Below are 12,517 nucleotides of genomic sequence, written 5' to 3' on the forward strand. Positions count from 1 at the left end.
AGGAAAACCAATAGTTCAGACCCAGCCCTTTATATATTTGACATACGCAGATTGTTCCTGTATTTCTGCCTTGCAAAGAAGCATTCAGTGAGATACCAATCCCTCTCTGTGCTCTCTCAACCCAACCTCCCACTTTATAACCTTACAAGGGTCCCTATTTTACCAGAAAAGAAAAAAATAAGGAGGACAGCACATTGCTATCGTCCTATGTGTCTTCCACAATTGCCACACCCTGAAGGCAGCTAGAACAACATTGGGTGTCAAGAGAGAGGCTTACAGATAACACCCACACCAATTCAAGCCAAAGAAATATAATACAAAACAATAGTAGAACACTACTTGTACTACTATTATTTTTGAATTATCAAACTGAACATTGCCTCTTAAAATAAAATCTGTGTTTGTAAAAACAAATTTTATCAAATTATAAGGCATTCCAGTGTTTAATATGTGTAACTAAAATAAGGGTGTTACTTGATTTATATAACATCTTATATATTGCTTTTCTAATATACAAGCATCACTCAAGACAGCTAGTAACATTAAAGGTTAGATAGGAAGGCTGAAAAAGAAAGCAAGAAAATGAAGTGTTTTGATTTTAAATAGCATTTCAACTACATTTTGACCTTTTAACTTCACTACTGCTAAATGTGCTCTATTATTTTTGGAAAAATAAATTTGTTAGTTTCTAAAATGCTGCACGATCCTTTTTTCATAATTTTTTGGCTGTAGAAGACTAACAAGGTTCCCCTCTTGGCAAATGAAGTTGCCTAAATATCATTATTCTTTAAAGGTTATCTCTTTGAGAAAAAGGCTATCTTGATAGACTGCTTAAAACTATTTTTAGTTTTAAAAAAAAAATCTTGGGGATTATTCAATTAAAAAGAACACATGAAGTTCCCTTCTACTGTAAAATAAATGTGGATCAGTTACGGGCAGTATCCCTTATCCTGCACAGGAAACCATACTGTTTTCTGGAGTAATGCCTGTTTTATTGAATTTAATTAGATTCCCTACCCTTGAATTTTCAGGACTGTTCTGAACACGCAAAGGTAGATACAACATTTAGGTCATTTAAAGCCAAATCCTCATAGAATTCTTAATGTTCTTCCCTACTCTTCAGTGTTTTATATCTGTATGGAAAATCCAAACAATGAATATACTCAATAGCTAAATTTCTACATTATAGCTGGAATATGTTCAAGAAAACAGAAAATTGCAATTAACATTACATGAACTTAAGAATCATTCTGGCATCCTATTGTCACATTCACCAGGCAGATGCCATGGTAAGACTAGTAGCACACTAAGGCTTCCTTTCTTACATTCCTCAGCAAATGAAAGACATAGTTTCTATGACACAGGAAGTAATATATAGTCACCATGACTAATTGTCATGTATAACTAGTTGGAATATTTTCCTGAACAAAAGTCTTCTAAATATGCCATAATTATTTGAAAATATTTTTTAGGAATAGAGTTGAAAAAGGAAAATGCCTGTTCTGGACAATTTTACTGTTGCTTTCTGGCAAACCATTTTTAAAAAGTGAGGATGCTTTCCAAAGAAGGCTGCTACATTTCATGGATTAAAAAAAAATGAAGTTAGACATTCCATTAAGCATACTTAAAATAAATTGTCACATCTCAGCCAACCCTGCACTACTGAATGCCAGCTATAATTTTAAATTAGAATTCTCAATTCTCTCCAATATCTCTGTGATACTTTGAAACTCAGACAAAATGTTTGTGTGTGTGTGTGTTTGTTTGTGTGTGCACGTTATGTTATTCCCTTTTGCAATGTTATATTTGTATGTTATGCAAAGAACAGAAACAAAATGGTAAGCCATAAAGTTCTGAGATAAGAAAAGGAAACAACTGTATATCCGCTCAGTTCAAAGCACTTCATTATCTTTTTATCCTTGCAAACCATCCATGCTGTTACCGCATTTATACATCACTTCATAAGTTGCTCTTTATTCTTTACATTTCTCACCTCCCTTTCTTTGTGGATCTCATTCATTTCCATCCAGCTACAGTTTCCCCCATGGTTCAACACCATGGTTCTGTTTTTGAAAGAACTTGAAGATAGGAAAGAAAGGAGCGGGCTGTTAAAGGATGACTTGCAGAAAATATTGCAAGTCCTGAAAAATAGGGAAGATATAAGCCCATCTTGATTTTTTTTTAGTATACTTTGGGCCTGGGGAAAACTTTCGAGAGTCTGTTATTCCATCTGGCTACAATACAGAGTGTTTCTGGAATCATTCCTGCAGTGCCTATTTCTTGCTTTCCTACCTTGAAGGGCTAATAGTTTTGAAATGAGATCCTCTTTTTCTTTTCTAACCAAACCATTACAACACATTTCTTCTGTCCTAGTTGGTTACTTTTGTATTGAATGCATCTCTTAAGTATCCAATTATTACTGAACCTGTCTTCCTCCTCCTCAGCCCTTTTTAAATAGTCTATTCCACTTTCACCCACTTCACTGATTTCTCCCCCTAACTTTTATCTTAAATGACGTAATCCGTTCTCACTTCCATGTAATAAAACTTTGCTTATTTTTATTTATTCTTTGCAACAACCACATGATATTCATTACTTTTTTTTGCCAAAGTTTGCACATCCTAAAATTTTTCCATGTTTCCATTTTAATTAATATGCTGCCAATGTACACAGAATCATATATTATATGAAGTCATATACTTATTCTAGTTTTTTATCATTTATATATAAATAACAATCATTCATTCCATTTTCCCTGCCAAACACTACCACATGCAAATTTATGTATTTAATACATAAATGTTCAGATTCATGCTTTTTAATCATACAATCTGTCAACATTTACTGCAAGGTATTTGGATTTTCAGCCAACAACACATCATTAATACACAATAGTATGCACACACATCACCCATCAACAAACCTCTATCACCAACATTAGGTATCTATTCGGAGCTGTGCTGGTGCGGTGATTAGAATACAGCATTGCAGACTAATTCTGTCAACTTCTAGTAGTTCAATCCTGACCACCTTAAGGTTGACTCAATCTTTCCTCCTTCCGAGGTTGGTAAAATGAGGACGCAGATTGTTGAGGGAAATATGTTGATGCTGTAAATCACTTAGAAAGGGCTGCAAAGAACTTTGAGGTGGTGTATAAGTCTAAGTGCTAGTGCTGTTGCTATTCATAAATGTGACAAACCAAGGGAACTTCATGTATCCATGTCTTACTGCCTTCTCACTCTTTGTCCATTGCTCAGTATTCCATTTATTGTCACGCATACTTCAAAACAACTTACTTACTCTGGATCAACAACCATACAACTAATTTTCTTTTTCACATACATACATAATTTCCCAATAATAATTAAAAAAACCTTAATGTCTATCCCATATTTTGCTTCAACCTTTTGTATGTTTTTGATCAGATAGCTTCCCCCTGGCACAAATGAATTCCCCACAGTTTTTGAAATTATTATTGTTAGCCGCATTCTGGAATAAATGCAAATTTCACACACATCTTTAAAAAGCTGAAAAGTGTTCCATATACAAACCACATCCAACTTTTAACATTTCTCCAGCGGTGCCATCTACATTTGCACTCTTAAGTCTTTTTAACATTGTTACTGATTTATTTCTTCTTGGATTCTATAATTTATACTATTTGTTTCAATTCCACTCTTGATATATTACTTAGTCCCCTACAAATCTATAAAATACTTCTTTCAGCAATCACTCGTTTCAGTTTTATGTTGAATTATTTAATCACTTTTATTTTTGATTCCATTCATTCTGGTAGACTTCCACGTTTAATCTTTTTCGCCCATTTCCAAAATAATTTCCATAAATGTCACTGCAATATGTTTGCCTCTTTTAATCCCAGTTCTGTTTAGTTGCATTCTTTGTATACGCCCTTTTCTCTTTCTACTGTATATATTATGCAATATTTTACTCTGCAGCACCATTTTCTTGAATGCTCTTTCCCCCTCCATAGCTTCTTCCATTTCATCTTTCCAAAAGCATCCTTTTTCTTTCTACTTTCTATCAGCATAACTCTACACACTTCTATACCACTCCGAAATACAATAGTTTTCACTGTATTCAAAGCAACTTCCACATTTTCCTTCCTTATACATACTTTCTATTTGTTTTATTGAGAGCTTATTTGGTTAGTACTGTTCATAGGACTTGTAATTTCTATTCCTGCAATTGTTTCACTTTAGCTCCTTTTCTTCCATGCCCAATTTCCCCCAAAATTGGCACTACCATATAAAAATGTATCCCACATACAGAATATCATATCTTTCTATCTTCCACTAATTCTCTCATTGGAGACTATTAAATTAGTCATACTTTATATGTATTCCTTTCCAATAGATATGAATAGCAGATTTTGATAGGTTGCTTACCAACTGTCTCATTCGCATCTGTTTGAAGTTATGACAGTGCTGAAAAAATACAACCCATGTCCACATTCATGACATTCGCAGTGCCCCTCAGTCATCATTCTAGTCAGCACACAATGTCTTGTGTCTGAACTATTATGCTGATAGATTACAAGGGAGTAAGCAGGCAAACAATGATAATATACTGGGCTATTAGCATATCATACTTGCAATTGCCAGCGCCAACACATTGCTTTTGATATGTATGCCCCATTGTGTGCTTACTTGCTCTATAATAATCCTTTCCTCTTCAATGAATGTAAATACAAACTTTAATTCCCATCTTGCTAATAATTCCAATGCGAGGGTGAGCATTACAAAGGGCAGGGGAGTAGATAGGCAAACAAAAACTATTAGTGTGAACTGATTAGTATTCTCAGTTTCAATCCATAAAGGATAATCATGGTTATACAGTTTTTTACTTACCGTATTTTTCGGAGTATAAGACTCACCTTTGTCCCTCAAAAAAGAGGCTAAATATCTGGGTGCATCTTATACACTGAATACAGCATTTTTTGCTTCCTGAAACCCTGCCCTCTTCACCAAAATGGCCGGGGATAGCCTATAGGAGGCTTCCAGAGTAATCCTGGGGGCTGGGGAGGGCAGAAATGAGCGACAAACAGGGCATGTTTTGCTCAATCTTGTCCCCCCCAGCCCCCAGGAACACTCTATAAGCCTCCTAAAGGCTAGGCATGCCCTTTTTATGACAAAAAACAGGCCCACTTTTCAAAAAAACAAAAAAAAACCAGACTGCTTTTTGCTCGTTTTTGGCCCCCCACTCCCCAGGAGCACTCTACAAGCGTCCTACAGGCTATTCATGCTCTTTGTTTGGAAAAAAAAACACGGGCCTCTTTTCGTGCCAAATGGGCTGTTTTTGAGAGGTCTGCAGAGTGCAAAAACCTTTTTTTAAAAATTGCCTCTTCAAAATCTTGCTGCATCTCATGCGGTGCATTTTATACTCCGAAAAATACGGTAGTGACCACTTCGCTTAGTGATGGAGTTTCTAATCCCAACTATGTTGCTAAACAAAGATTATCTGCACTTGAACCATGCATGTTAAAGAATCCACCTCATTCATTCTGATTTAATTTTATAACAAACAAGTGCTTACCTTTACACAATAAGTAGGGTACAAATATGCATAAGTTCAAGATTAAAAGCTTGGCTGGGAAACAGGCATATTACATTAGCCCTTAGTGACTTGCAAGGGTATTTTGGAGATGGTTAATAAAAAATTCAATTTAGTTTTATGGTTAGACATTAAAATATTTTATGCTATAAAAATGTTCATATCACCTTGAAACTTGCTCTTTCTTATACCACATATAGTGATGGTATTATTATCCTTGCTATCAGTAGTCATCAGAGAACAGAGAAGAAAAAAAAAGAAATCTAATAAAGTCCTCAAGTTTAAAAACTAGAAATTAGAACAAAAATATTTGCACTAGCTCATCAGACTTGGACAAAGCATAAAGAACTGTTAAATAGAATGTCGGGAACTTCATATATTTTAAGATTTGGTCATTTATAGTGCTCAAACACCTTTAGCTCAAAATACCAATTACAGATAAATTTGCCAATCCCTATATTTGAAACCTAAATGCCACCTAAATAATTATTTCAAAAAGTAATACTTTTTTTACCATATTCACCAAAACGAAGAGATTCCCATTGCTGTCGTTCAACAACACTGCTTACTGCTCGGACACCAGCATAAATTACCAGCATTCCTAAAGTGGCGTCTAGCAGAAAATTGATAAGGTATCTGAAGGGACAAGAAAAACACACACATTTAAAAATTGATTTTTGTAAATTGTGTAGCTTTGATTATTGAAATCTTCATCTATCAACATTTATTTTCAGCTTCTGAAAATACACTCCCATTTTCCAGTCTGAGCAATAAAAACATGTCAATAATAATAATGGCACTTGTATGTATACAGGTAAAGAACATCAATTTTAGTATAGAATTAGAAGGTAACCTGCAGCATATTATTTTTTTTTTATGTCATTCATACAGCTGTGGTAGCAGGATCAGCTACTAAGGATTTTTAATATATACTTCATTCAGTTATAAAACTGAGACAGCAAAAAAAAAGAAGAAGAAGATGGAAATGGCCTAATTGAAAAAGGAAGTCAATCTGAGCATTTTTCTTTTAATATAAAAACTGTAGTGTCTAATACATAAACAGATATTATTCTCTGCCTCATTTAAAGCTGAAGCAATAGTATTTTTAAACACAGTTTTTAGCATAGCATGAACACACAGAGAGGAAAGTATGACATACTCATTAGCATGTTGCAGTAGGGTCAGGACAACCTAGATTCAAAACCCTGCTCAGCCATAAAGCTGATTAGATAACCTACCACATGCAGCAACTGCATGAGTAAAAATTGGAGAGGAAACTGTGCACCATCCTGAGCTCTTTCAAGAAACAGCAGTTTAAAAATACAACCAAAATTACTATTTAATTGATTTGCAAATGCTTGAGTACATAAAATACAGCACAAAAGAAAAATACGCTTTATTTTTATTTTTCAAAAAAAACCCGTTATTAGGATATGAAAGCTATAAACAAGACTGAGTAGCTAGAATAATCTGAGCAATTATTACATGTAAAGGCCAGCAGAGGTCACTATTGCTTCAGCTAATACAAAAGTGGACACTTGCTTCACAGTTGACTGCATGTTACTTAGTTTTTGTGGTACTGTTTATGTCACTTAACAATGGAATGTAGTATACTGTTTTAATTTTAATTTATTCATCAATTACAGCATCAAAGCAATAGAAGAAAATGCTTTTCTGTAGATATTCTGGACATATTTATCAATTTGATTTGAAGGTCAGGCTAAACATAAATAAATAAAGCTTTCTTGAGTCTGGGTGATTTTATTTTAGCAAAAATATGGAAATAGATTAACACTAACTTCATTTCAGATTGGGTTTTTAAATTTTTTTCCAATCTAGTCTAAAAGTCGGGGGATTTTATGGACCCCCATCAAAGAACCAATCAGGTATAACCTTGTTCAGCTTTAGTTTTAATAAAATTAGCTAAGGTTAGCTAAACAAATGCCAACTATCATGACAAGTATCAGCTACTTGCTTTATTTCAGGGCCTGGAGACTCTTAAATTCAATAGGGCAGTGCTCCCACACACCAAAACATCATCCAGAGAGATGAAGGAAAAGTTGGCTCTGGGGTAACAAAGAAAAAATATATGAACAGCCGGTGAACAGGGAGAAAAGTCCTTAAAGTCTTTCCAGAGGGCACTAGTCAATTTTCCACCAGGACTACAAAAGTAAAACATTTGGAAGAAAAAAGAAAACAAGGAGGATTAAAGAATTCAAGAGACACAGTATCATTGATTATTGTCTTCAGCACTCAAGAGGAGATATTTTTGGTCCCATATCAGGTCTAGCCAGTACTTCTAAGGTAACAATATGCTAATTTTGAGAAATAAAACTTGGTGCATAACTTGGCATTCTTGTAAACTGAACTTCGGTAAGATTTTTCTCCACTTACAGTGAACAGGGATCCTCTTCAGTAAGGTCTGATAAATATACATTGGCAAAATGGATGAACAGCATCCCTATGGCTTGTTTGGAAGTATCCAAAAACCTACAAAAATTAAGTTTTTAGACATCAAATTGAATAATTGACTGCATATTTTAATTTATATAGTTATAATTTTTATCTCTTGAACCTCCCCCCTCATCCACAAACATGGCTGACTGATGATATAGTTTTATTCTAGAATAAGGGGCAAGAAGAGATATGGAGTTTCAGGTTTAGCTATGAGAGAGCAAAATACTGATATTTTAAAGATTGCAAAACATTTAATGGCTTTTTGGAATCAAGACAAATTTCTCTTTAAATATTTCACTTCTCCACTTCAAGATTTCACTGAAATCTTGCAAATTCTTTGAGTGAAAGGACTAGCATCATTATAGCACAACAGCAATTGACAATAAACAAACATATGAATAAAATATGCATCTCATTATTCTAGAACATGGGCCAATTTAAATGGGTTAGACTAAAACCTATTTTAACAAATGTACTGAACATGGGACAAATTATAAATGTACCATACAGGTAGTTCTCAATTTACATCCACAATTGAGACCAGAATCTTCAGTTACTGAGTGAAGCAGACATTGTGAGATGTCACATGACTGCTTTGTTCAAACCTCTTGGTTTCAATCATTAAGCAATCTCCTAGGTCATTAAGTGAATGGAGTAAAAGTGCTGTCTGCCAAAGGGATTCAGTCCTACACAGGACCATAATTCTTTGGGAGGCAGCCCTTTTGCTCTCAAAGAAGCTGACTAAAAAGTTTTGTTCTGAAATCTAAGCAGGACTTTGGCATTGAGCAAGGGTGTCAAACTCACATCATCATGGCAGTATCACGTGACGTATCTGGACTTCCTCCCCCCTTCACTAATCTAGGTGTGGGCGTGGACAGCATGTGACGCATTCGGCCTATGGGCTGGGAGTTTGAGAGCCCTGGCATAGAACATTTACAGCCAGCCCCCAGAGAAAGAAAAGGCCCTCTGGTTTCTGGGGGCTGGCTGCAAACACCCCATGCTGCAAACATTCTGTGCCAAGATCCTGCTTGGATTTCAGGATGGACCTTCCCTTCTGGTTTCTCCATTGACTTTTTGGGAAAGCTGGCAGGGAAGGCTGCAAATGGCCATCACATGACCCTTGGCAACATGTAAAAGAATTGTGCTCAGATTACAATCAGGTGACTCTGAGGGTAGTTCAATATATCATATAACTTCAGGCATATGTTACAAATCCCTTCATTTAGTGCCCTCCAGATTTTTAATGGTCACTGAATAACCGCTATTTAAATGAGGACTCCCTGTATGGACGCTCTCTTGGATCCTATGCTTCATGAGCTTGTTGTAGAATTGCCACCAGGAAAAAGTATGAAATTTTATTTATTTATTAAATATATATGCTGTAGGTTTAGCAATAAAGAGCCTTACTGAATTATGGAAAGTAATGACACTTTCAGTGGCCTTTTGGGAACAAGACAATTAAAAATATTGTTGCAAATAGATGATTGAACAAAAACTGGAATCTATATTGCCAATAACATAATCTTAAATTTCTATTACTTATAGAGTATAACTGCTTAATTTTAGCAAGATCTGCTCCTTTACAAAAGATAGAGTGAAGTGTTAATATTTATATAAATCATTGTCATATTACATCTTTTATAATGAATTACTCCCAGCAAGCAAAAACAGTAGACATTTACCAAATTCTCCAAGGACGTCTTTCATGCTTTGGTTCTCTGAAGCGTTTCACTGAAAGAAAATTAACAACTATTAGTAGGCTATCAACTAGCCCTCCACCCAGATGGAATCTATATGCAACAGTGGTATATTGAACTACTGCAGTCTAAGGTTTAAGGACATATTCATAAAATGATAAAAAGAAAGAAGGACTAGGGGAGACATGATAGCAGTGTTCCAATATCTCAGGGGTTGCCACAAAGAAGAGGGAGTCAAGCTATTCTCCAAGGCACCTGTGGACAGAACAAGAAGCAATGGGTGGAAACTAATCAAGGAGAGAAGCAACTTAGAACTGAGGAGAAACTTCCTGACAGTTAGAACAATTAATCAGTGGAACAGCTTGCCTCCAGAAGTTGTGAATGCCCCAACACTGGAAGTCTTTAAGAAGATCTTGGATAGCCATTTGTCTGGAACGGTATAGGGTTTCCTGCCTAGGCAGGGGGTTGGACTAGAAGACCTCCAAGGTCCTTTCCAACTCTACTATTGTATTGTATTGTATTGTATTGTATTGTATTGTATTGTATTGTATTGTATTGTATTATATGGTACTCAGTACCGAGATTCTGTTAGTAATTAAATCCAGGTGTGTTATTGTTAATGCACACTTTCTTTCGCCCTTGTCTCTTACAATCTGCAATTCAATAAACAGAACCACTTTAAAACCAGTCCCATGGCTCATCTAGGGTAGGGTAAGACATTAATCATTCTATTAAAAAAAATGAGGAATTTCATGCAATTGAAAACAACTAAAAAAAACTATTTAAAGCAAATTGGCAATAAATACATTTGAAGGTCATAAGAAAAACCTCAGCAAACAATTAGCAGTGTGGTTATTGTTTCAACTAACATGACCATTTATCTTTAAAGCCAATGCCTGAACTAGTAAAAAAAAAAGCACTCAACTTACTTTCTACCTGCATGAGTCTAGAGAAACAGAAGTAGGTTCTAATGTATGTTTTTTTTACTAGCTCAGAAATAATACTAAAGAGACCATTTATTTAATTACCAAAAACAAAGATTCAGTGATTGAGCTGTTCATACATTTTGCCAAGTATTAACAAGGAAGATAAATTGTTTCCAGTTAGCAAGGTTTTGGGGGCAGAATTACAGAGACAAAGTCACGTAATTAAATCAAAATTGCAAATAATAAATTCATTAGGTTGGATACAAATAGAAAAAAAATATTCATGAAGAGAGGATACCTATAACACACACACACACCCCTTTCCCCCATTCAATCATATTCAGTTCTCCAAGAAAGGTTCCTGCAGTTTTCTTTGCAGGGTTTTTCAGATGTGGTTTGCCATTTCTTCTTCCTAGGGCTGACAGAAAGTGACTACTCCAAGACCACCAGCTGGCTTTGTGCCTAAGGCTAGTCTACCAGTTCCTAGCTGGATGCCTTAATCAGTATTGTACACCAGGGGCGGGGAATTATGGCCCCTGTATGATCCGTGGACTTCAATTCCCAGAATTCCCGAGCTGGCTGCCTGGCTCAAGAATTCTGGGAGTTGAAGACCACAGGTTCTAAAGGGGCCATAGTTCTCCACCCCTACTGTACACCAAACTGGCTCTCAGAGAGGTGCACTTCAAACAGCACTTTTAAGAATATCAACACTGCATTCTGAAAATGCAAAGCTTTTGCAAGATAACAAAATGCAAGATAATTTATAAACAAAGATAATCATAGGGGCAAGAAGAAAAGAAAAAAAATCAAATTAAACTACAGGAGGTCTCATTTCTTATACATCATGCTTGGGAAGAAAATAGAAAATTTATCCAATATCTCCAGTTATTCATCTCATTCATTGGACAATGTATAGTCCAAAATAAAGCCATTTTATTCTGTGTTCTTCAGATTGCCCCTTACACCATCCAAATTCTTGCAGTCTTGATTCTTCTGTCATCTATTTGCCACCAAAATCAAATAGTGGATTGACCTTCACTTTATTATGACTGGAACACTTATGATTCTTATTATAAGGAAAAAAATGTTTAAATATGTAAGCATATGTCCAGCCTCTTGCCTTATTATTTCCACATTATATTCCACATATTTAAAAGAAAAATGAATTGCTTAGAACTGATATCCCTCAGCAAATTCTGAAACACTTTTTTTCTAAATCTAAGGAGCTTCATAACCAGTTTAACTTTGAAAGGGTTTTAATGACAGCAATAAACCAATCTTTCAAGCTTAGAAAATGAGCATAGTAATGTATTGGTCTTTTGCCAATATTCTACTTAGCATTACATTTTGTCTGTTGTAACAAGTTAGAGAAACCCGAATTTTAAAAAAAATCCATTTTTGCTGTGGTTTATTTTTCATAGTTTTACTTGAAAAGCACAATTTCCATCCAAGTTCATCCAAATGCATCCTGATTTAAAGTTTAAGTGTATAAACTAAAACTTCTGCCTCTTTTTCTCCATGGAGACCATATAAAAGTTTTGGTCAGGCCCTAGATTCAACACTATAGAACTTATGGCTGGCTATTGTCCAGTCCAGGCAATTTTTCCTGAGTGAATTCGAGATCTCCAATAACTTCTACTTGGGAAAACCAACAATGTGTGTGAGTTTGTGCACTTATATAGATGGACGATGGGCTTCCATCTCCCTGCAGCTGATTTCTAGCAAGGGAATGTGTTTTCTTCTCTTCCCTAGCACATACTCTCAGAGCCCTATTAATGGCTGCATCAGAACTCAGGTGGCAGTAAGAAGAGGGGGAGATGGAGACTGTTGTCATTTTACCACTGATATTAGGAAAAATAAAGAAAT

General features: G+C 35.3%; 1 protein-coding gene across 1 annotated transcript in view; it reads right to left on the bottom strand.

Annotated features, from left to right (window-relative positions):
* The window catches only part of LOC309383188 (store-operated calcium entry regulator STIMATE-like), a 41,977-nt gene that overhangs the window by 18,703 nt on the left and 10,757 nt on the right, over nt 1-12,517 (bottom strand). Inside the window, exons 2-4 of the mRNA XM_081935421.1 lie at nt 9,711-9,759; nt 7,966-8,061; nt 6,086-6,207 (exon numbers count right to left, since the gene is read on the bottom strand). Of these exons, the coding sequence (XP_081791547.1) occupies nt 6,086-6,207; nt 7,966-8,061; nt 9,711-9,759 (267 nt within the window). The remainder of the gene's footprint in view (nt 1-6,085; nt 6,208-7,965; nt 8,062-9,710; nt 9,760-12,517) is intronic.

Source organism: Natrix helvetica (genome assembly GCF_964273705.1).
Source record: "Natrix helvetica genome assembly, chromosome: 1".
Lineage (NCBI taxonomy): Eukaryota > Metazoa > Chordata > Lepidosauria > Squamata > Natricidae > Natrix > Natrix helvetica.